Source organism: Sus scrofa, chromosome X, assembly GCF_054392235.1.
Source record: "Sus scrofa isolate SSC_HxYL_T2T_F1_AM1 chromosome X, Sscrofa_HxYL_maternal_Yorkshire_Landrace_v2.0, whole genome shotgun sequence".
In the NCBI taxonomy this organism is placed as follows: Eukaryota; Metazoa; Chordata; class Mammalia; order Artiodactyla; family Suidae; genus Sus; species Sus scrofa.
In genome coordinates, this window is record NC_139401.1 from 15,067,493 (window position 1) to 15,093,183 (window position 25,691).

At 40.0% G+C, this 25,691-nt stretch overlaps 2 protein-coding genes across 53 annotated transcripts in view; one reads left to right on the plus strand and one right to left on the minus strand.

Moving 5' to 3' along the window:
• The window catches only part of FANCB (FA complementation group B), a 742,096-nt gene extending 736,684 nt beyond the window's left edge, over positions 1 to 5,412 (minus strand). For 46 of the 50 annotated variants that reach the window (XR_014835726.1, XR_014835725.1, XR_014835754.1 and 43 more), the window contains exon 1: positions 5,305 to 5,412. The gene's annotated coding sequence lies outside the window, so the exon portion shown is untranslated. Of the gene's footprint in view, positions 1 to 5,292 lie in introns of all 50 variants that reach the window. The other 4 variants (XR_014835748.1, XR_014835760.1, XR_014835738.1 and 1 more) reach the window with 1 other exon arrangement.
• A 319-nt stretch (positions 5,413 to 5,731) lies between these two features.
• MOSPD2 (motile sperm domain containing 2) overlaps positions 5,732 to 25,691 on the plus strand; it is a 64,783-nt gene continuing 44,823 nt past the window's right edge. For 2 of the 3 annotated variants that reach the window (XM_085006091.1, XM_005673413.4), the window contains exons 1-2: positions 5,782 to 5,853; positions 6,020 to 6,089. In XM_085006091.1, the coding sequence (XP_084862217.1) occupies positions 5,845 to 5,853; positions 6,020 to 6,089 (79 nt within the window). In that variant the 5' untranslated portion in view covers positions 5,782 to 5,844. 3 annotated transcript variants of the gene reach the window in all.

Sequence of the window (25,691 nt, forward strand, 5' to 3'; positions counted from 1 at the left end):
TTTTGTACAGCCCTTGAAAAACACAATTTGCAAAGAATGCAAATAACCACAACACAAAACAACTGAATGTGCCAACAGCATCTATTAAAAACTGTGGGTACTCTATCAAAAGAGACTGTAGACATTCACCCTGGCTCAGGGAATTTTTTTTCGTTTTTTCTTTTTTGGCTGCTCCATGGCATATGGAGTTCCTAAGCCAGGGATCAGATACAAGCCACAGTTACGACCTAAGCTGCAACTGTGGCAACACCGGATCCTTAACCCACCACACCAGCCGGGGAGCAAATCTGCATCCCAGCGCTTAAAAGCCGCTGAACCTGTTGTGCCACATTGTGCCCAGCACAGGGCAAACTCCGGCTCAGGGAATTTCTTTAGGGGTTCCACTTCTGTCACAAACCTACGGATCTAATCTGGCTTCACCATTTTCTAACCTGTTGTCTCAAACGTGGTTTCTCCCTCTCGGCCTTAGCCCCTTTACAATGACAATTCAGTCAAAGATTCAAATCAGACTGCTCTCACAGTCTGGGCGCTTGGGTTTCTGCTTTCCTGAGAAAGGGATCTGTACAGATTCTATGGCCAGAATGAAAGCCCAGAAAGAAAAACAGGAGATGCTATAACGTGGCTTTAAAAAAATTTCCATTGAAGTAATAGAAATAAATCGTAAATCTTACTTTACAAAACCAATGCAGTTTTACACCCTAAGAAAATCACTACCCTTATTCAAAGTAGAAAAAAAAAAAGAGAGACTTGGTAATCTTATAATGAACATAAGAATTAATAGCTATCATTTATTCATGCTTATTATGTGCCAAGTACAATAGATGCATTATTTCATTTAATGCTCATAATTATTCTTTTAAAATAAGTATTCTTATTATCCCATCTTTTAAATGAGAAAACCATATTTTAACAAAGGTCAGAAAATTTTATAAAGCTAACCAGCAGAGGCATTAGATTTGGAAAAGGGGGCCCTCTAACTCCTGAACTTTTAACCACTAAGCTGCCTGGCACATGTTCCCTTATTCTGAACACTGCTTACAAGAAAGGCAACTTGAGAGAATTAGTATAAAAAACAAAGGAGCACTTTCTTCTTGAACACGTTAGAAAACATTTAAGAAAAAGATGTTGATCTTTGTCCAGTGGCTGTATACGCTGAGTCACAGGCAGAACAGTTACGGAGTGCTCAGCATATGCTAAGAACTGTGCACCGTGAGAGCACCCTCTGAATGTTGGGCCTGCGTCTGACCAGAGGTGTGATTTAGGGCAAACTACTGAACTTATGTCTGCATCTATGTAATGGGGTGCAATAAAGTATCTACCTTACAAGGTATTGGAACTAACTAATATAATCCACTTGAAATAGAACTTGTAACACAGAAAGTGCTAATAAAGGCCAGCAACTATCATCACCATCACTATCACGGTCAGCTTTGGTGTCCAGAGTACCTAACTTCAGAATCATCAAAATAGTTGCATACTTACCAGTCTGTGAATACTGAAAGGTCTCTTGTCACTATAAATAATTCTAACTCATAACCCTCTTTTTTCTCCTATTTGTGCATCATTTACAACCGGGAAATCAACTATTGCAGAAATAAATGAAAATTAGATCATACGAGTAATACTGTTTTCCTCTTTTGAATGGAAACAAACTCCAAAGGCTTAGGATTTGCTCTTTTATTAGAAAAATATACTAATAGTTCAATTAGAAAAAAGTATCACTGAACCATAATTTATAAATTAAACTTAATGTAGCCTACATTTTATTGAAATGATTTAGAGGCAATTCTACTTAAAAGCAGACTAGATTAGTCAGCATCTATATTCAAACTGGAGATGCTGCACTTTCTTTAACTTCCAAGTACATCACTTGGGGTTTTAAAATATGCTCGCTGATTTCTTTGAAAGTCCTTCCTTCCATCCAGACGTGACACTTAATTCTCCTCTCCTTGAGTGAGGCCTGGTGATTATGACTCACTTCCAGCCAACAGCATACAGCAGAAGACTGAGTCACGGAGCATGCTGTCCTCCTCCGTGACCTCTTCCTTGGATCACTTGCACTGGGGAAAGCCATCTGCCATATAATTAAGACACTCAGGCAGCCCCAGGGAGATGTACACACTGTAAGGAACCATGGCTTCCTGCCAACACCCCTCAAGGGACTGAGGCCTTTTGCCAAGAGCCATTTGAGTGAGCCTTCTCGGGACCACATGTTCCAGCTCCAGTCAAGCCCTCCTGAGACAGAACCACCTAGCTAAATTGCTCCCAAATTCCTGGATCTCAGAAAATTTTAAGATGATAAACATTTGTTGTTTTCCACTGCTAAATTTGGGAGTAATGTGTTACACGGCAACAGATAAATACATTTCTCTAGAGCATTTTTTTAAATCAAAGTGATAATATTGTTTTTGAGAATTTCAAGAAGTATTACTGAAGTAACTGGAGATATTGTATCATGATACAAGCTAGCAGAAGCCCCCTGGCTTACTGGTGTGTTAGGCAATTCATGCAAAGATCTGAGCCAATAGGCATCATGAAGTAGTTTCAGTTCAACAGTAAAGAAGATAGGGAAATCAAAGGTGTGGCTTTTACTTATGAAACTACCTTTTACTTTAAGGGAAATAAACATATTGGTTATATTACATGAAAATGAATAATTATTTATTCAAATATACCACAGACATCTCAGACCTCTTAGAAGATTTCCGAAAGCTGCCTTTAGCACTAAATGGTATATTAATTTTTTAGCAATAAAATTACATATTCTGAAGTGAAGATCTAAAACCTTATTTTTTACTAGCTACTCACTTAAAAAGGTTCAGATTTCTTTTTTTTTTATTTTTCTTTTTTTTTTTTTTTTTTTTTTTGTCTTTTTTGTCTTTTGTTGTTGTTGTTGTTGCTATTTCTTGGGCCGCTCCAGTGGCATATGGAGGTTCCCAGGCTAGGGGTTGAATCGGAGCTGTAGCCACCGGCCTACGCCAGAGCCACAGCAACGCGGGATCCGAGCTGCGTCTGCAACCTACACCGCAGCTCATGGCAACGCCGGATCGTTAACCCACTGAGCAAGGGCAGGGATCGAACCCGCAACCTCATGGTTCCTAGTCGGATTCGTTAACCACTGTGCCACGACGGGAACTCCCTTATTTTGCTTTTTAAGGCATCCTGTGCAGCATATGGAAGTTCCCAGGCTGGGGGTTGAATCAGAACTGCAGCTGCCAGCCTAGGCCACAGCCACAGCCCCGCCAGATCCTTAACCCACTGAGCAAGTCCAGGGATCGAACCCACATCCTCATGGATACTAGTAGGGTTCATTATTACTGAGCCACAACAGGAACTCCCAGATTTCTTAATAATACTAAAAAGAACCAAAAATAACTTCTGTCCAAAAAAGAATTTTGTTATTTTAATATTAAAAGTCAGAGCTAATGTGTAAGCAACACAATGCTCTGGTTTGCCAATACCCAAGTGTAACAGGAGTAAGGAGGATCTGATTGCTAAACGGCTAGTGGAATCGCCCCCTTCACTAAACTTTAGAGTATGTACTGTTGCACGTTGATAAAGTTATGAGTTTGGAAAATGTGGCCTCTTACATTCTGTTCTGTTAATGGTATCACCAAGATCCTTAACTTAGAAACTTGTTTCTTCCAACTCTCTGTTCCAACTGCCACAATGGTTTAAGCTTTCATCACTCACCTGGGTTGCAGTAAAAGCCTTTTAACGTGTCCTCCCTACTCTCGTCTCTCTCCTCCAATATATCAAATTTATTTATGCTACTTCAGTTACTGTTCTAAAACACAAACTTGATCTCTGTTCCCTAATTCAAAAGTTTTTCATGCACCTACCTACCCCCCATCAACTTCCGACAGATCTATGATCCCTGAACCTGGAAAGACAGACACTAAACAATGTATATTGAATATATGGATGATGGATGACCAATAATGTAGAGATAAAAGGTTGCAAACCATTGCTATAAAGCTTGGCACGGCATTCAAAGTCCTAGTATAATCTTGACCCAACATGCTTTTAGCATGAGCTCTATGCAAACAACATTCTCATGGACATAAACTCAAATAGACTAAAAGACATAAATAGCTGTTACATGAAAGGTCATTTTTCAAATTTTGAAACAGTATTGTAAAACATGCACATTTTCAATGTAAGGTTTTTTGTTTGTTTTGTTTTTTGTCTTTTTAGGGCCGCACCTGAGGCACATGGAAGTTTCCAGGCTAGGGGTCAAATGGGAGCTGTAGCTGTGGGTCTACACCACAGCCACGGCAACACCAGATCCTTAAACCACTGAGCGAGGCCAGGGATCAAACTCACGTCCTCATGGATACTAGTCTGGTCCATTAACTGCTGAGCCACAACAGGAACTCCAATGCAAGTTATTTTAAATGGGCCATCTTTGGAGTTAAAAATTAGAAGCAATTAATATATTAATTTATAAATTTTTACCTCAAGCTTTTTGTAATCTCAAAGCTTATTGCATTCACATGTTTTATTTTATATTGAGGATACATTTTTAAAGTTCTTAGCATATGTTCATAAGATAAACCTTTAAGCCTATGAAATAAGTGGTAACTTTCTTTTCTCAGAAAGAAATGACCTGAAAACAAGTAAAACTAAGATTCAATTTAGAGGTTCTTAAACCAATACAAACAAGCTCTGATTAGTGTGGAGAAGAGAATATCACCATTGGGCAGTGGAGCCAGATAAAGACTGTAGCTATGTCTGAAATACTATTTCAGGGATGTGTTCAAATACTTTTTAAACAAAGTGGCTTTTCTCCCCATAAAAAGTCAAATATAAAAAACGTTTGGGGCAAAGCTCAAGTGTCCACCGTGGCTGACTATGGATGGTGGGAATACGGGGATTGTTCTTTTCTTCTTATAATTTCTTTGTAGTTTTCAGCTGCGACAACCAAAAAGGTCTCCAGATGCTGCCAAAAGTTCCCTGGGAGACAAAATCGCCCTGGTTGAGAACTACATTAATAAACTGACAGACGCTTTCTAACTTTGACCTTTATATATCTGTCTTAAAGATTTCGAAGACACATCCTTTGTTAAATATCTCACACTCCAAGCGGGAAAGACGCTGCAGAGGTGAAGAAACTTTCAAGCGAAAAAATCCCCCAATAGAGCAAGCACTTGGTATCTAGCTATCCTTCCAGAGAATGACGAGCACAGGCCCCGGGACGCCCACTTCCTTCCCGCTCTTCCGTAACGAAGGGACTAGGAGAGCAAACCAGCCCCGCCACCCCCTCGTTGAAGGTCAGGTCAGGGCACACACCGCCGAGTCTACCTCTGAGCTGGAGGTCCCGCGTCCCGCAGCCGCCGCGTCCCCGACGCCGCAAACAAGCACCAAGTAAGGAAGCTCCAAACCTCCCGCCCGCGCGCTGCATCTTGGGAGGCCCAGGCCCGAGGCTGCGTCCTGCGCGGAGGAGGCGGAGCCTGCCCTACAGCCCAGAGCACGGTTGCCAAGGGAGGCCGAGGAGGCGGGGCCTCCGGGGAATGTTGTGAAAACGAATGGCAGACGGAGCTCGCACGGGCGGAGCTTGGCTGGGGAAGCGCCCGCGATCCGCCGGCTGACGGTCGCGGGGTGGGGACCGAAAGAGAAGCGAATGGAAAGCCACGCTGAGGGCCTGGTACCGCCTGCAGACCCAGGCGGCCGCACTGGATTGGGCGGCGTGGCGGTGCTTCCGCCCGCCTTCCCTTGTCACGCGACCGCCTCCACGTCCCGCCCTTCCTTCTACCTACGGGCCGGCTTGGCTAGTGATGAGATATTTGGATCTCAGCTGTGGAAGCGGTGACGGCAGCTGCGATCACGTCCGCGAGCGCAACCATGGCCGAGGTGAGGAGCAGACCGCACCGTGTGCTGCCGCCCCCCCTCCCCAAAGCGGATCCGGAAGCCGCCTCTGAGGCCCGGGGGCCGCGCGCCCAGGTGCAGGTGGGCTGGGCTGAAGGGAAGTGGGGTGGTGCGCGTGGTGTCCGAGCGTTTTTTCGTGTCTCCCTTCTAGTACCAAGCCCAGAATAAACCCAAGCTCATCGCTGACGTCCGACGGAGGTTCGAAGCTGAGTATGTGGCAGGTGAGTTCTCGGCGTTAAGGCAGGTGTGCAGTGAGCGTCCCCAACTTTGCTGGGGATGTTTGAGGGTGTCTCCGTGGGAGGCGTTAGGGACCATTTCGGTCCTCACGGGGGACCGTGCGGTAAACGTTTCCAAGTTTTTTTCTCTGTAATATGGCACGTATACTGATTGGGCAACTGATACGCCCATTGCTTCCTAAAGGGTTAATGCAAGTTGGAAATTTGTGTTTCTAGCCTCTGGAGTTTCTGGAACTTGCAGGACACTTGACATTGCGCAGTCCACGTTTCCTCTGCTGACCTTTCACCAGCAAAAAACGAGAAAATGAACCTGAAAATGGCCGTAATACTATTCACGTGTACTTAATTGGGGATCCAGATTCCTTGGATATTTTGCTTAATTGCACTTCATACAACCCAGCATGCTATCCACAAAGTAGGCCTGCCTGTGCTGGAACTAGTTCTTATCTTTTCATCCCACATTGTACCTAGCAAAGTATCTGGGTGTCCAGAATTGATTTCTTAGGTGAACGTTCCGTGTCCTGATGTCATAGATACCTGAGTTGTTGGATATTTAAGTGTTGATTTCATCCTTGTATGGTAATTTTGAAAACCATGCAGGATAATTTATTATAAATATGGAGTAAATAGTCTAACCACTTAATAGCTTGCTTGTCTTTCCTGAGCCCCTGATTCCCTATCTGTGAAATTCAGATCATTAGGTTAGGCAGATTAAACAGAAGCATATATCAAAGTGTGTGGCACAGGCTTAGCACATAGTAGGCTCTCAGTATTTTGCCTCAGTAGTCGTTTTGGTTCCTGTGCAAGGAGTCCAGTTTCCATATCTTGACTCTAGTGCTGAGCAGAGGTTCCCTGAAACTTGAGACTGCCCTAGATTACATGTCAGTTGATGACCTAGAACAAATAAAGAAATCTGTTCCGAATAACTTGGTAAGTCTTTTAATCCCTCCCTGTCAGTTTTCTTCACGTCCCAAACATTGTACCAGAGAGTTGCAAAAGCACTCTGTTCACTTTTAGCCCAGAGATCTCATTTCTAATAATATAACTACTTCCAGGAAAGACAGAATTCTGGAGGTATGTTCTATAGAAATGTAACTCTCATAGCTGCAAGGTTTATAATATTTTAAGAAGTGACCCAGAACTTGAGCTAGTGTGCTCCCCAAGAGTTACTTACTTGTGCCCAACGGAGGAAGCAGAATAGAGTCAGAAATTGAGCAGTAGGTAAGATCTTAAAGGTCTCATTGGTCCAGCCTTCTCAGTTTTCCAGTGAGAAAAGTAAGGTCTAGAGAGATTAAGTGATTTGCTCCAAGTCCCTGGTGTTAGTGGCTAGGCCAGGGCTGGCGAATTCACTGTAGAAATCTTTTGGTAACACCATCATGTCTAATTAAATTGTCACTTCTCAGCTTGAACAAACCCCTGTCGTACCTTGCCACTGTGTCTAGAATAAAAATCCCAGTTCTTTATGGTGGCTTACAGTGCAAGGCCATGCCCACCCCTCCATCCTCACTTGTTGCTACTCTTCTTGCTTGGTACACTTTTCGCCACCGCCTACAGTAAGAAACATGTTATACATTGCAACCAAGTACACGCTCACATGCATACGTGACCGAAGCAAAAGTTCATTAAGGAATACTTAGGCTGGAAACCTATGGCCCCCGATACAGTGACCCACAAAATTGACATTACAACCTACAAACATGACCCACAGTTGGAAAAACATGACCAGCCACACTGTTTCTTTGATGCTCTTCAAACAGACGGAGTCGCTTTCCTTCTCCGAACCTCTCCACTTCTCTCTGCCTAGAAGGCTCTTGACAGGTAGTGAGCACAGCCAGGTTCTCCTTTTCTTTTCCATCTTGGTTTAAATGTGTCAGAGAGGCCTTTGCCAATTATTAAATAGCCTCCCTGTCTTGTCTCCTTTCCAGCTCTTACCGTAACCTGTAATTATCTGGTTCATTTGTTTACTGTCCATTTCCTGCAGTAGAATATATTTGAGTCCGGGGCAACCTGTGGGCATTGAGGGCCGGGTCTGACTCACCTCTTTGTACTTAGCACATTCTCCATACATAGTCATAGATTGAATACACCAGCGCTTAAACATACGCATATCTGTATTAAGAGTTGGCCCAACCATCTCTCCTCCCCCAACCAAATCTGGCAAAGAGCACCCCTCACAATATGTCTCATAAAGGCCAGTGATATTTCAGAGTCAAACACCGCTGGCATTAAGTGGAGGGCGGCTTTTGTCACACTTGGGTATGTGTAAAGGTATGCGGGTGAGTTATCTACATGGCCGTTGCAAATATTTTTTTACTTTTTTGCTTTTTAGGGCCACACCTGTGGCATATGGAAGTTCCCAGGCTAGGGGTCAAATTGGAGCTGCAGCTACAGTCCTATGGCACAGCTACAGCACCCCCAGATCTGAGCCACGTCTGTCACCTACACCACACCTCACAACAACTCCAGATACTTAACCCACTAAGCAAGGCCAGGGATCAAACCCATGTCCTCATGGATACTAGTTGAGTTCATTATCGCTGAGCCACGACAGGAACTCCACAATTTGCATAGAAAAGGAAAATGAAACTGCCTTAAAGACTTTCTCCCCTTAAAAGTTTTGGTTGTTTCCTAAAATAGGGCACCAGGCAAAGGCAGAGTAGGAAACTGGTGAAAAGGGTTTTTTGATTTGCCTACATTCTCCCTTTCAAATTTACTTTTTAGAAACTAACGCAGGTGTTGAGAACATCCACTTTCCTCCTTCCGCGCTCTTTTATTTCACCCTTTCTAGTGTTGTTAACAATATTTTGTTTAGAAGAGGCTTAAGACCGACTTGAGCCAACGTGATGTTTCTCCTAAAGAAAGATATTTATTATCTGCAAGTCTATCACTTTACACCCTGGCCATACTCCAAAACCTCTTTTGGAGGCAGGTTCTTGGGAATTCCAAGCATGTTTTTGTTTCCGCAGAAATTAACTTACCAATTATGGATGGATTTATAGTTGCCAAAAGAATGAAATCTAAATCCGTAATTGTTGTATGCACTCCTAAGGGGCCTTTTTCTTCACTTATTGTTTCTGTGAGAAATTTCATGCTGTCTCAAGTGAGAAATATTTCCCGTTCTCTCTTCCTCCTTGTGGCCAAGGCAAAAGACTAATCCCTTGTGACATTAACTTACTCAGTTCCTCACATACTTATTATGTGCTTAATTCTGGAAAGAAGCATGTCAATATTAGAGAAAGAGCCAAAGGATCAAGCCCCTTCCTGAACGACTACAGTCTAGTAGAGGCATTCAGACAGAGCTAACTATTAAAGGCAAGTTCTAGCAAGAGGAGTAAGTGCCAAAATGACTTCTGTAGGAATCAGAGACCAAGAAAAATCACATCTAGTTGGGATGACTGGGAGAGCATGGAGTTGGAAAAACTTCACAGAAAAGGTGGTGTTTCTCAGGAACTTTGGAAGGTGCTAGAACTCGGCCAGGTAGAGAATGCGATCCAGGTGGATCCAATAGTCCGAGCTGAGGTGCTGAAGTGGAAGGTAGGGGGCATGTTCAGGAAGTCACAGACGCCCACTTAGACGAGCCTTTACGAATCAACAGTGGGAATCTAGAGTGGGGAGCCTTGGACACCGAAGTGACGTGTATGTGCTTTAGTTTGAAAAGCCACTGAGAGGTTTGTGGGTCTCATTATTTTAGGTTTTATTTCTGACTCTGCAAGTATAGGAACTCATTTAAATAAATTTGGGTGATACCAAAAACAGTCCAGAAAATCTCCCATAAGCTTATCATCCAGAGAAAACTCTTCTAAGAGTGGATGAATTTTTTTCTGGTATTCTATGCATAATAAATAGTTAAAAGATCACTTTGGATGTAATGCATTGCATTTTTTATTGACATGATCTTATTTCTCTATTATAAAGTAAGCAATGTTTTACGTTACTACTTAATATTCAATTCTATAAATAAAAGATCATTTGCGTATCTTTTAACTAGTTTCTTTTTGGACATGTAGGTTCTTTCTAGTTTTTTGTTACTTCAATTTTTTTTTTAGTAGTTTAGATTATTTCCTGAAGAGTCATGTCTAGAAGTAGAATTACTGGTTTTAAGAGGGTATATATTTTAAAGACACTTTGTAATATGTGTGAAACTTTTCTCTGTAAAAGTTACACCAAGATTTATTCCCACCAGCACATATGAAAGTGTTAGTGTAACCACAGCCTCACTCATGCTAGGATCATTTCTTAACTCATGCTTCTTTGTTTCAGTTTGCATTTGATTACCACTGAGAGTAAACTTCTTTTCATATTTTTACATCCATTTTTAGTCTAAAAATTCTTTTTCATTAGTACAGTTTTTAAAATTGGTTTGGACTTTTCTTGTTGATGTCACTTTGACTTTTTTCATTTTTTTTTTTTAACGTATTCAAATTACCCATTCCTGGAGTTCCCATCGTAGCACAGTGGAAACCAGCCTGACTAGTATCCATGAGGATGAGGGTTCGATCCCTGGCCTCACTCAGTGGGTTAAGGATCCGGCATTGCCATGAGCTGTGGTATAGGTCTCAGATTTGGCTCAGATCTGGCGTTGCAGTGGCTGCGGCATAGGCTGGCAGCTGTAGCTCTGATTAGACCCCTAGCCGGGAAACTTGCATATGTGGCCCTAAAAAGCAAAAAAAAAAAAAAATCATTTTTGGCTTCTTCCATTGCTATTAAATAATTTTCTCCCATTCAGTAACTTTCTAGTCTTTTAATTTTAGTTTTGACTTGGCTTATTGCTTTTTTATATTTTGAAATATCTTTGCAAAATGTATATCACATAAATTTAAAAACTCGCATGTACTCACCACTCAGCCAAGGAAACAGAACTTTCTGTGTATCCCCAGCCCTGCCATTCGTGGAGCAGCTGCTTGTCCAGCATTTGCTGTTGCTCACGCTCTTGCTTTTCATTAGATTTACCCACTTAGGATGTATTCCTCCCCAGCACTTTACTAGGTTTATTTCAAGTTCAAAAAAGAGGTAAAAGCTGAATATATTTTTCCATGAATGTAATTGATTCCTTTTTATCACTGTGTTGTAGTTACGTGGAATGAAAATACCAGTTGATGGATGTGGGGGTCTTTGTAGATTTTGTACCTAAAAAGATACAGGGCTGCTATAAACACTCTTACACATATCTGGTGCCTAGACTCTGTGTAGGGCAGTGGTTCTCAAAGTTGGTCTAGGAGCTATATTTCCTTAAGACCATATCAAGGAGTTTAAGAGTCAAAACTATTTTACAAAGAGTAACACTGAGACATTTTCCTTTTTCACTGTCATTCCTTCACAAGCATACAGTGGCCTCTTCCCAGAGGTTACATGGCCTGTGTTGATACCATTGGTGAAGGATGATAGAATATGTGCTCGTGTGTCCTTATGTTTAAAATTTTTCTCAGTTTAATACCAAATATAGTAACTACCAGTAAATATAACCTGTATAACCAAAAAAGCTCTTTAGAGCCTTCAGTTATTTTTAAGAGTGTAAAGGGGTCCTGAGACCAAGGAGTTCAAGAACTGCTGCTCTAGTTTGTAGCCAAGAGTGAAATGGATGGGTTGTAGAATAGGCCGCATGGTCCACTTTACTAGGTAAATCTGAACTAGTTTTCAAAGTGATTGCACCCATTTTCATTTTAACCAGCAGTTTTGTGTGTCCTTACTTTTCTTTACCATAAAATCTGGCATTGTTCGTGTTTTGTTTGTTTTGTTTTGTTTTTTTAATTTTTGCCCATCTGATGAGGGTGTTGGGATCTCATTGTGATTTTAATTTGCATTTCTTTGTATCTTTATGGGGCCATTTGGTTTCCACTTATGACAGTCACTTCTTCAGGATCTTCTTGGCCCTTTGTTGTTCCATAGAATCAGCTTATCATATTTCTGCAAAACAAACAAATGAAACCTTTGTTGGGATTTTGAGTGGAATTGTGTTAAATCAGAAGGTCAATTTTGGGAGAGTTGACATTGTCATGGTTAAGTCTTCCTCTTCAAGAACCTGGTACACCTATCTGCCGAACTCTTTTCTTATTGAAAGATTTACAGTTTTCGCCATAAATGTTAACCCACATTTGTTAAATTTATTTCTGGATACTTTGTATGTTTTATTTTTGCAGTGGTTTAAACAGTCTCTCTTAAGAATTTATTTTCTAAATGATTTTTGCTGCTTTGTAGAGAGTACATTTGACTTTTTTACATTAATACTGGACTCAGAAATCTTACTAGCTCGTAATTAATTTTGATAATTTATCTCTAGATTCCTTTGGGATGTCTGTGTAGACAATAATATCACCTTGAAAACATGAGTTTTCTTTCTAACTTTTGAACTTTTACAACTTTAAATGCTTCACTTTACACCAGCTGGAACTTTTAGAACACTCTTGAGTTGAAGCAGTGATAAAAGCCTCCTTGTCATATTCCAGATCTTAGAGAGAAAGCCTGGAATATAATCTCTGTAGATAGCCTTTATCAAAATGAAGAAGTTTCCTTCTTTTCCTGGTTTGCTAGGGGTTTTTTTGTTTGTTTTCTTTCGTTCCCATCCCAAATGAGGGTTGAATTTTACTAAATTCATTTTCTTCATCTGTAGCACATATGTATTGTATCTAAAGAGACATTCTCTTGTTTTTTCTTTTAATCTGTTAGTATGGTAGATTATATTAATCAGGGTTTTAAAATATATTGCTGTAGTCAGCTGATATTTTGCGAGTTTTGCATCTGTATTCAAAAACTGGCCTTTAATTTTCATTTTTTGTACTTTTCTTATGTGACTTTAGCATCAAAATTACATGGGCTTCATAAAATGAGTTGAGAGTGTTCCTCTTCTACTCACTGAAGGATATAGGCATTATGTAGTTGTAACCTGATTCCTTATATTCACCCTGCCTCCAATTTATTATTGTTTATGGTATTAGTGTTTACATACCATTTATTTGCCAATACCTTTATCATTCCTTCTTAAGTGCCAGATCTGGTATTTGAGATTGTTACTGTTTCATTTTAAGTGTAACCCTTAGGTTTTTCTTTGGCAGGGTCATGGTGGCAAACTCTTAATTTTGAAAATGTCTTTATTTTATCTTTTTTAAAAAATTAAGCAATCTTAATTTTATTGCAACTAATAATTTAACCTCGAGGAATACCCATGTCTTATTAGGCTGAGGGAGACAAAGAGGTTAGAGAAGTAGAACAACTTTAGTATTGTAGATGATTTCAGAAAGGAGAATTTCAAGGACAGGAAAATCAGCAGTGAATGGAAGGAACCGCTGTAGGTAAAGGGTACATGAAACAGGAATTGTTCTTATCAGCCTCCCTCTCTGAAAAGGAAGGGTAGAAGGAAAGTGACATTTAAAATATAACTACACTACTGGATGTTTTAAATAAACTCTCTAGATTATGAACCACCCAAGGGATTCGCTCAGGCTTTATTCGTCTTTGTGTCTGCAATATCTAGCTCTCTTTTCAGCTAACATTTGGTGGATGATCATAAATTAGTTCTTGTAGCTAATGAGTTACGTATTATTTCCCAAGAGAGGAAGACTTTAAAAGATAGATAGATTAGGTAGATGGACAGACAGACAGACACTTAATTCTGCTCCAGTATTCTCAAGGTCAACGTTTTAAAGGTAATCAGAATAATAGGAAGAGATCTTAAGAGTTTATCAGTTTTTATCCTTGTCACACATATAAAACTACCAAGCCTCTAACGTAGTGAATATAGTATAATATTATAACTTTACATGATGGGATAGATATTTGTGCTCTTGGAACTTTTAGAAACATTCAGCACATATTAAGTCATAAAGGAAGTCCCAGAAATTCCGAAGCAGCTAGATCACGCAGACCATGTTCCCACTCCATTAAGCAGCTAAATGAGAAGTCACAATAAAAAGGTACTCAAAAACAAATCAAAAGTAAGGAAACTTAAAATAACACCTCTAAATAACCCATGAGTTAACAATTTCCCGGCAATGTGTATAATTCTTACTTCTCTTAAATAACTCATAGGTGAAAGAGGATATGACAACAGAAACTAGAGACTACTTAAAGCTGAACAGGAGTCTTAGATTCATTTATTAGAAAACAGGGCCCAAATAAAAATCAGCAAAAGAGTCCATTCAAGAAGCTAGAAAATGAACAAGAGTAGATACAAAGAAAGTACAAGGAAAGAAGAGCAGATACTCATGGTATAGGAAAAAAAGAGATAGTAGATGTAATAAGGGTAGGTTGGCTTTTTGAAAGAACAAGTAAAATATATAAACCTAGGGTAACTGATTAAGAAGAAAGGGCAAAAGTGAAGGCATACTCTAGGACTAAAAAGCAGATCGAATTTCAGATGTGGTAGAGATTTTTAATCATGAGAGAATACAAAGACCAGCTTTATCAGAGTAAGTTAGAAGACTTAGATGAAGTAGAAAACTTTCTGAAGAAAAGGAAAATCATCCAAAAGTTGTCTCAATAACAAGTAAAAAAACCTAACTAGATCAGTGACTATTAAAGAAATAGAATTGATGGTCATAGCCTTTTAGCACTCTCCCTGTCCCACCATCACAAAGGCACACATGTACAACATGTACACATAAGGCCCAAGTGCTTTTGTTGGTCCCAGGACTGCAAAGATAATTCACAGTCAGAAAATTCAGCAGAGGAACTAACCACATTAACAAAATGCTTCTCGTTGAAATTTTTTTTTCTGTTTTCTTCAGCTATCTTTTCTTAAAAATTTTATTGGAATATAACTGACTTGCAGAATTGTGTTAGTTTCAGATGTACAGCAAAGTAAATCAGTTATCCATATACATATATATCCATTCCTTTTCAGATTCTTTCCCCATATAACTTATTACACTGTATTGAGTAGATTTCCCTGTGCTATACAGTAGGTCCTTGTTATTTATCTAGTTTATGTATTGTACTGTGTAAATGTCAGTCCCAGCCTTCTAATTTATCCCCCTCCCCATTTCCCCTTTGGTAGCCATAAGTTAGGTTTCAAAATCTTTGAGTCCCTCTCTTTTGTAAGTTCTTTTGTATTCTTTTTTTTACATTCTACATATTACTGATCCCATAGGATATTTGTCTTTCTCTGTCTGACCTCACTCCGTATGAAAATCTCTAGATGTATCCATGTTGAATGCAAATGGCATCATTTCGTTCTTTTTGTGGCTGAGTAATATTCCGTTGTATATATGTACCACATCTTCTCTATCCATTCCTCTGTCAATGGACATTTAAGTTGCTTCATTATCTTGGCTGTTGTAAATCATGCTGCAGTGAACATTGGGGTACATATATGTTTTTGAATTATGGTTTTCTTTGATAGATGCTCAGGAGTGAGATTGCTGGGTCATATGATAGCTGTATTTGTAGTTTTTAAGGAGCCTCTATACTTTTCTCCTATAGTGGTTACACCAGCTTCCATTCTCACCAACAGTGTAGGAAGGTTCCCTTTTCTCCACACTCGCCAGCATTTTTGTTTGTAGACTTTTTGATGATGGCTATTCTGACTGGTGTGAGGTGATACCTCAGTGTAGTTGTGATTTGCATTTCTCTAATAATAAACAAGGTTGAACATCTTTTCATGTGTTTTTTGGCCATCTGTCTTTGGATGAATATCTATTTAAGTCATCTGCCCATTTGTAATTGGGTTGCTTCATTTTTAAATATAAAACTGTATGAGAAGTTTGTGTATTTGGGAGATTAATCCCTTGCTGGTCATTTCATTTGCAAATATTTTCACCCAGTCTTTAGGTTGTCTTTCCAATTTTTTTATGGCTTCCTTTGCTATGCAAAAGCTTTTAAGTTTAATTAGGTGCCATTTGTTTATTTTTGTTTTTATTTTCATTACTCTAGGAGGTGGATCAAAAAAGATAGTTGCCATGATTTATGTCATAGTGTTCTGCCTATATTTTTCTCTAAGAGTTTTATACTATCTGGTTTACATTTAGGTCTTTAATCCAGTTTGAGTTTATTTATTGTGTATCATGTTACCAAGTGTTCAAATTTCATTTTTTTTTCATGTAGCTGCCCAGTTTTCCCGTACCACTTATTGAAGAGACTGTTTTCTCCATTGTGTATTCTTGCCTCCTTGGTTGTAGATTGACCATAGGTGTGTGAATTTATTTCTGGGCCTTCTCTCCTGTCCCACTGATCTATGTTTCTGTTGTTGTTTCAATACCATACTGTTTTGATGACTGTAGCTTTATTAAAGCTCTGTAGTATGGTCTGAAGTCAAGGAGCCTGATTGCTTCAGCTCCATTTTTCTTTGTCCAGATTGCTTTGGCTATTCAGGGTCTTTTGTGTTTCCATACAAATTTTAAAGGTTTTTGTTGTAGTTCTGTGAAAAATGCCATTACTACTTTAATAGGTATTGTGCTGAAACTGTAGATTTCCTTGGGTATTGTAGTCATTTTGACAATATTGATTGTACCAATCCAAGTGCATGGTACATCTTGCTATCTGTTTGTGTCATCTTTGCTTTCCTTCATCAGTGTCTTGTAGTTTTCAGAATACAGATCTTTTGCCTCTTTAGGTAGGTTTATTCCTAGGTATTTTATTCTTTTCGATGCAGTGGTAAATGGGATTGTTTCCTTAAGTTCTTTTTCTGATCTTTCATCATTAATGTATGGGAATGCAAGAGATTTTGTTCATTTTCTGTCACACAACTTTACCTAATTCATTAATGAACTCTAGTGGTTTTCTGGTAACATTTTAGGATTTTTCTATATCTGAAAACAATGAGAGTTTTACTCTTTCTTTCCCAGTTTGGATTCCTTTTATTTCTTTTTCTTCTCTGATTGCCATTGGTAGGAGTTTCAAAACTGTGATTGAATAAAAGTGTTGAGAGTAGATATCCTTGTCTTGTTCCTGATCTTAGCAGGAAAGCTTTTAGCTTTTCACCATTGAGAATGATGTTAGCTGTGGGTTTTCATGGACGGTCTTTATTATGTTGAGGTAGGTTCCCTCTGTGCCCACTTTCTGTAGCATTTTTATCAGAAATGGCTATTGAATTTTGTCAGAAGCTTTTTCAACATCTATCGAGGTGACCATACAGGTTTTATTCTTCAGTTTGTTAATGTGGAGTATCACATTGATTTGTTAATATTGAAGAATCTGGAATAAATCCCACTAGATCACGGTGTATGATACTTTTTGTTTGTTCATTTGTCTTTTTAGGGCTGTACCACTGGCATATGGAAGTTCCCAGCCTAGGGGTCGAATCAGAGCTGTAGCTGCTGGCCTATGCCATAGCCACAGCAACAGAACATAGGATCCAAGCCACGTCTACAACCTATACCATAGTTCATGGCAATGCTGAGTCCTTTACCCACTGAGCAAGGCCAGGGATTAAACCTGCCTCCTCATGGATACTGGTTGGGTTTGTTACCACTGAGCCATGACAGAAACTCCATACTTTTAATGTATTGTCGGATTAAGTTTGCTAATATTTTGTTAAGGATTTTTGCATCTGTGTTCATCAGTGATGCCTGTAATTTTCTTTTTTTGTGGTGTCTTTGTCAGATTTTGATATCGGGGTGATGGTGGCCTCATAGACTAAGTTGGGAGTGTTCCTACCTTCCTCTGCAGAATTTTGGAAGAGTTTCAGAAGGATAGGTGTTAACTCTTCTCTAAATGTTTGGTAGAATTCACCTGTGAAGCCATCTGGTCCTGGACTTATGTTTGTTGGGAGTTTTTAAATCACAGGTTCAGTTTGAGTACTTACATTTGATCTGTACATATTTTCTGTTTTATCCTGGTTCGTTCTTAGAAGGTTGTACCTTTCTAAGAATTTGTCCATTTCTTCTAGGTTGTCCATTTTATTGGCCTATAGTTTCTTGTGGTAATCTCTTACGATCCTTTGTATTTCTCTGAGGTCAGTTGTAAATTCTCCTTTTTTCATTTCTAATTTTATTGATTTTGAGCCCTCTCCTTTTTTTTCTTGATGAGTCTGGCTAAAAGTTTATCAACTTTGTTTATCTTTCCAAAGAATCAACTTTTAGTTTCACTGATCTTTTCTGTTGTTTTCTTTATTTCATTTATTTCTGCCCTGATCTTTATGATTTCTTTCATTTTACTAACTTGTGTTTATTTGTTCTTCTTTCTCTAGTTGTTTTAGGTGTAAGGTTAGGCTATTTATTTAGGATTTTTCTTGTTTCCTGAGGTGAAATTGTATTGTTATAAGCTTCCCTCTTAAAACTGATGTTGCTGCATCCCAGAGGTTTTAGATCATGGTATATCTTCATTGTTGTTTGTCTCTATGTATTGTTTTATTTCCTCTTTAATTTCTTCAGTGATCCATTGGGTAGCACACTGTTTAGTCTTGAGGTGTTTGTGTGTTTTGCAGTTTTTTCCTTGTAGTTGATTTCTAGTCTGTGGTCAGAAAAAATGCTTGGTATGATTTCAATTTTCTTAAATTTACTGAAACTTGATATATGGCCCAAGATAGGATCTGTCTTGGAGAATGTTCTGTGTGTACCTGAGAATAATGTATATTCTGCTGCTTTTGGATGGATGTTCTATAAATACCAATTAAATCTATGTGGTCTAATGTTGTCATTTAAGGCCTGTGTCTCTTTATTGGTTTTCTATTTGGTTGATCTGTCCATTGATGTATATGCGGGGTTAAGTCCCCCACTATTATTGTGTTACTGTCAATTTCTCCTTTTATTGCTATTAGCAGTTCCCTTGTATAATGTGGTGTGTCTCTGTTGGGTACATACATATTTACTCTTTTTATATGTTCTTGGATTGATGATTTGATCATTAGATAGTTTCCTTCTTTGCTTCTTGTAACATCCTTCAGTTTAAAGTCTGTGTTGTCTGTTATGAGTATTGCTACTCCATATTTCTTTTTATTTCCATTTGCGTGCAATATCTTCTTCCATTCCCCTCACTTTCAGTGTGGATGTGTCCCTAGATCTGAAGTGGGTCTATTGTAGACAGCATATATATGGGTCTTGTTTTTGTATTCATTCAGCCAGTCTGTGTCTTTTGGTTGGAGCATTTAATCCATTTACATTCAAAGTAATTATTATATTTGAACTTATTGTCATTTTTGTAATTGTTTTGGCTTTGTTGATGATTGACATTTTTTCTTCCCTTCTTTTTTTGTTTTCTTGTGATTTGATAACTACCTTTGGTGTTATATTTGGGTTGCTTTTTCTTTTTCTTATTCTTTTTCTTTCTTTTTTTATGTGTGTGTCTATTGTCCTTTCTTGGTTATTTGTTTCCATGAGGTTTTGATATAGCATTCTGTATATATGCAAAATTGTTTTAAGTAGCTTGTCTCTTAATTTCAAATGCATTTTCAATATCCTGCGTTTATACTTTCCTCTTATCACAATTGCTGTTTTTGATGTCATATTTGTGCGTGGATGATTTCCTACCTTTACTATATGTTTGCCTTTACTGGTGAGGTTTCCCATTTGTAATTTTCTGGTTTCTAGTTATTGTCTTTTCAACCTAGAGAAGCTCCTCTGACATTTGTTCTAAAGCTGGTTTTGTGGTGCTGAATTATTTTAGCTTGTTTTTTTTGGGTTTTTTTTTTGTTTGTTTGTTTGTTTTGTCTGTAAAGCTCTTGATTTCTCCACTGTATTTGAATGAGAGCCTTGCTAGGTAGAGTATTCTTGATTACAAGTTCCTCCATTTCATCACCCTAAATATATCTTGCCACTCCTTCTGCCTTGCATAGTTTCTGCAGAGAAATCAGCTGATATCCTTATGGGGGTTCCCTGGTGTGTTATTTTTTGCTTTTCCGTTGTTTTAATATTTATTCTTTGTACTTAACTTTTGTCAGTTTGATTAGTGTGTGTCTCACAGTGTTACTCCTTGGTTTATCCTGTATGGGATTCTCTGCACTTGAATGAGTGTTTTCTTTCCCATATTAGGGAAATTTTCAGCTATAATCCCTTCAAATATTTCCTTTGGTGGTTTCTCTCTTCCCCTTTTGGGACCCCTATGATGTAAATATTGTTATGTTTAATGTGGTCCCATAGATCTCTTAGACTGTCCTCAATTCTTTATATTCTTTTTTCTTTATTCCTTTCCATGGGAGTGATTTCCACTACTCTTTCTTCTACCTCACTTATTCATTTTTCTGCCTTCATTATCCTGCTATGGATTCCTCCTAGTACATTTTTCATTTCAGATATTGTGTCATTCATCTTTGTTTGCTTGTTCTTTAAATCTTCCAGCTCCTTGTTAAACATTTCTGGAAACTTCTCGATCTCTGCAACCATTTTCTTTCCAAGATCTTGAATCATCTTTATTATCATCACTCTGAATTCGTTTTCAGGTAAATTGTCTCCTCTCATTTAGTTCTCTTTGTGTGTTTTTATCTTGTTCTTTTGTCTGAAACATATTTCTTTATTATCTCATATTGTCTAACTTTCTACGCCTTTGGTCCTCTTGACAGCAGGTATATAGATGTGGCAGCTGGTGCCTGGTCCTGGAGTACTTGGCAGTGGTGGAGGTTCACATGCACCCAGAGCACATGATTGTAACTGCCATAGCTTGATACCTCTCTTGGATCCAGGTGGCTGTTAGGGATGTGGTCTGAGCAGGAGATAGCAGCAGTTCATGGGACTGCTCTTGAAATTGGGTGGGCTACATCAGCTCCCATGACACCTCCCTTTGCCATGTGGCTCTTGGGACCACTCCTTGTAGTTGCCAGAGCCAGTGGCTGCTCCTGTGACCCCTCCCTTTGACAGACGGCTCACACAACTGCTTCCTGTAGCTGCAAAGATAGAGGCTGCTCCCACAAACCCCCCTTTTCCCAGGCAGTGCTACAGGTCCTGGAGCTGTTGTGGGTGGTATCCTGGTGCCTCAGGGCATACAGGGAGCACGTTGTAGTGGTGGATCCTACCCCTTCCTTCCAGCACCCGCAAACATTGGCACCTGGCCTCTAAGCCAGCGCAGGTTTCCTCACCTTACATCGTCACATGTGCTCACCTGAGACTCTAGTCCCTCCAGGCTGTTTCCATGCCACCAACCTCAGGGTTTTTTTTTTTTCTACACAGCCAGCCCCAGTTCTCTTAGTCTGATATTCAAAGCCCTAGTTTTAGTTCCCAAGCCCTGCCCATACCAACAGATGTTCATCTTGGGCTGGGGCGTGCAGGCCACTAGCATTGACTGTGCAGAGCTGTTGCCATTGGTATTGCTATAAACCAATTGCTGTTTTCTCCAAAACTCAGAAGTTCCTCCTCTGTCCTGGTTGATCTCCGCACCAGTGGAGGGACTTCCCAAGGTGCAGAAACTTTTCTTCTTTCCCGGCTCCCTCCTAGGGGCACAGGTCCCATCCCACTTTCTTTCTCATTTTCTTTTTTCTTTTTCTTTTATCCTACCCTGTTACATGGAGTTTTTTTAGTCTATCAGAATCCTGAGGTCTTTTGCCAACGTTCAGTAAATTTTCTCTGCACATCATGCCACATGTAGATTTATCTTTGATGTGCTTGTGGGAGTAGGTGAGCTTCACATCCTACTACTCCGCTATCTTAGGAATTCCCTCTGGTTTTTGTATTTTTCAAGGGTTGCTAAAAAAAAAACAAGAATCAGCAATGGGAGGCTATATGTGACCTTCAAAGTCTAAGATATTTAGATATTTACCATCTGGCCCTTTACAGAAAAATTTTGCCAACCCCTGCAATAGACCAGTAGTTTTCAAAGTGTGGTCCCCGGACCAGCATTATGAGCATACTGTAGGAAGTTGCTTCATATGCAGATTCTCCCATCCTACCCATGAATTAGACACTCAAGGGGTGGGGCCCACTAGTCCCTGTTTTAACCAGCCCTCCTGGTGACTCTGATAGGTGGCAAAGTTTGAAAATCACTTCTATAGGCCGATGGCTTAATTCCATTATAAAAGATCACCTACTTCTCAATCTCTCACTGGATAGCTTCACAGGAAAGATGAGATTCAGGGTAGGTTGTGGCCAACTAGCAGAGGATGCCCTTAAAGGGAATTCTTTGTTATTTCAGCCTCATCACTCCCACTGTTGACATTTGCATGGTCCAGCCAATAGAGGTAGTCCATTCAATACAAATGCTCTTCCAGAGTCCCATCAGGACTTAAAGTAAATCAGTGCTCAGAGTCTTGGAGAGATAAAAGATCCTAAGAATTTTTAAACTATTGTAATGTGTGTCAGTTGTATATTTTCTGCCTTTGAACATTTTGACACCTAGTTAATTACTATCTCTAGTTTTCATTTTCGTAGCACTTTTTTTTGTCTTTTTAGGGCTGCACCCATGGCATATGGAGGTTCCCAGGCTAGAGGTCTAATTGAGCTACAGCTGCTGGCCTACATCACAGTCATAACAACACTGGGTCTGAGCTGCATCTGCAACCTGCACCACAGCTCATGGCAGCACCAGATCCTTAACCCACCGAGCGAGGTCAGGGATTGAATGTGCATCCTCATGGATACTAGTCAGATTTGTTTCTGCTGAGCCACGACGGGAACTCCATTTTTCATAACACTTTTGTATTTTATCAAGCTTAATATGAATTGTAAGCACATTTGTAATAACTATAGCATGTCCAAGATTTTCTCAACTGATTAACTGATAGGTCAGTTAGAATTTAGTCTTCTGTTCATGGGAAGCATTCTACCTTATGTTAATAAAAATTCAGTGGTATAGTGTGTAAAATTTTCAAAGTGTCCTTGGTCTGCATAAGACTGGATAGTCAGACCTTATCTCCATTTTACAGAGAATAAAGTCAGTCTCAGAGCAACTTGCTCAATTCCCTATACATAATTAGTAGCGGGGGTCTTCCGGTTCCATTACTCTGCTTGCTATCCTGAATATGACTAGAATTTTTTCATGTTTTTTTAACCTTAAAACACAGTTTCTAGCCAGTTGGTAATTTCACCAGCCGACAAGTACCCAAGAGAGAAAAAGGAAAGTTAATAATGGATTTTGCTGTTTGGCATATAAGCACTTTATCCTCTTTATGTTGCAACACTTAAAAATGTATTTGTGAGTGTGTAAAGGAGGTGCGTGTGCATGGAAGAGAGAGGTGAAAAGCTGAGAGAAGTCATCTCTCTCTCTCTCTTTTTTTTTTTTTTTTTTGTCTTTTTTAGGGCTGTACTCACAGCATATGGAGGTTCCCAGGCTAGGGGTCCAATCAGAGCTGTAGCCACCAGCCCACACCCCAGCCACAGCAACTCAGGATCTGAGCCGTGCCTGCAACCTACACCATAGGTCACGGCAACGCCGGATCCCCAACCCACTGAGCGAGGCCAGGGATCCAACTCGGGGCGTCCTCATGGATGCCGGTCATGTTCAGTAACCACTGAGCCGCGACAGGAACTCCCAGAGAAGCCATCTTTACCCAGGAACATTTAGTCCTGTCTGACCCAGAGGTGAATCACCATTGCCGCTTATCTCCATTTATCTAGTCCTTTCTCTGCAAAATTAGGAACATTACGGTTGGTTTGGTGCTGATATACTGTTTAAACATAAGACCAGTTTACAGAGTGAAATCCACATACGGAGAAATAAATAGTAGAAAGAGACAACCATATAGATATGGCAATAGTTGATTAAGGTTTCTCAACAAAGGAGTGGTCAAAAATGAGCTTGAGCTATTTCAACACATGCAAGGATGAGGCTTAAGAGTCTGCCACTTGAGGTTGATACTGGTTCGTGATGAAGTTTTCCCTGGTTGCACAAGATGAAAGTAGTAAGGACAAGGTATTATGAGAGTACATACGTATATATCTGTGTAGGAGTTCCCGTCATGGCACAGTGGTTAACAAATCCGACTAGGAACCATGAGGTTGCAGGTTCAATCCCTGGCCTTGTTCAGTGGGTTAAGGATTCAGCATTGCCATGAGCTGTGGTGTAGGCTGGCAGGTACAGCTCCGATTGGACCCCTAGCCTGGGAACCTCCATATTGCCATGGGAGCGGCCCTAGGGAAAAAAAAAGATATATATCTGTGTATAAGACTCATCTTTTTGGCATCTGTATGCTTGAATCATTGGGAGGTAAGGTTTTTCAAAGTGATTTGTCTTGGGGGGGAGGAAGGTGCATGCGCACATGTGTGTTTGGATATCTTCATCTTTAGCTTCTGTAACATCTAGACTTCCTGAAAGGCTGGTTTTCAGAAAGCTTAACACTTGATGTTTCTGAGGAAGTGAAAATCTTTCCCTTCTACCCTTCGAGGTTCTTTGGTCTAATAATTAAACTAATATAAGACAGATGAAGAGGAGAAAAAGAAAACCTTATCTTGTATACCTCCTGAATACATGGGAGAGACGCAGGAGAACTGAGTAACTCTCCAAAGTGGCTCCAGCCACCACCTTGGATGCCATCTTCAGCTGAAGACAAACAGAGATGTTGGGCAGCGAGTCAGTTGTTAGAGGGGACTGAGGAGCTCAGGAAACAAGGGTCTGATTGTGCAGATTTAAGCCCTTGCCTTCTCCACTGATAAGAGTGTCTAGAGATTTAGAGTCATTCTCCTTTTCCTGTTACAGGGAGGGAGGCACCCTTAGAGTGGAGACTTCTCTTATAAATGTTTTCTTAGAAAAGAATGACTTTTACTCAGTTTTCAGAGCTTTTCCTGTATCTGCCATTTGTTGCAGATAGCAGACTGAAATAACCAGTATGCCAGAGAGGCATGTTTTGGGCTGGTGTATTTTGCCTCCGTCCAGCTCAGTCATCTGGGGGCTGTGTTTGAAAGCAGGCCATTGTGGTGTTATAAGCAGTTATGATTGCACTTGGCCTTATGGTCCCAGGCCAAGTTTCCCTTGCCTTGAATGCTCAGTTTACTCTCTGTTTCTCCCTGTCTCGTGCTCTCTTTCCCTCTCCTCCTCTCAGTGCCCTTCTCTGGCTACTTCTGTCCCCACTTTTCTCCTGCTCTCTCCACTTCTTCATGACCTCCTCTCCAGCCCCCACGTTCTCTTCTTTTCTAGCTCTTTGTTTCCATTTCTCTCTGTCCAGGGGTGATGTTCAACAACAGGCATCTCCCATGTAAGCACATGTTCTACTCATAACAAAACTTAATCCTTTTAATATGAATGGAGATTGCTAATCTCAAAGCCCTGCATCCCTAGAAACTGTCCAAGAGCAGTAAGCTTTACATGTATTTCTTGGTAATGAGCCCTGTCTTGTTTATGGCCTCCATTGAGCTAATACCAGCAAGGGTGGTAATAGCAATAATAACAACAACAGTGTTTTCTTCTTATGGCTAATATTTACTGAGTTTTCACCACTTGTCACATGTTGTTCTGGAGAAGTGGTTCTCAGAGGTTAGTCTGTGGACCGTTGGAGATGCCCAGGAGCTAATACCAGCAAGGGTGGTAATAGCAATAATAACAACAACAGTGTTTTCTTCTTATGGCTAATATTTACTGAGTTTTCACCACTTGTCACATGTTGTTCTGGAGAAGTGGTTCTCAGAGGTTAGTCTGTGGACCGTTGGAGATGCCCAGGAGCTAATACCAGCAAGGGTGGTAATAGCAATAATAACAACAACAGTGTTTTCTTCTTATGGCTAATATTTACTGAGTTTTCACCACTTGTCACATGTTGTTCTGGAGAAGTGGTTCTCAGAGGTTAGTCTGTGGACCGTTGGA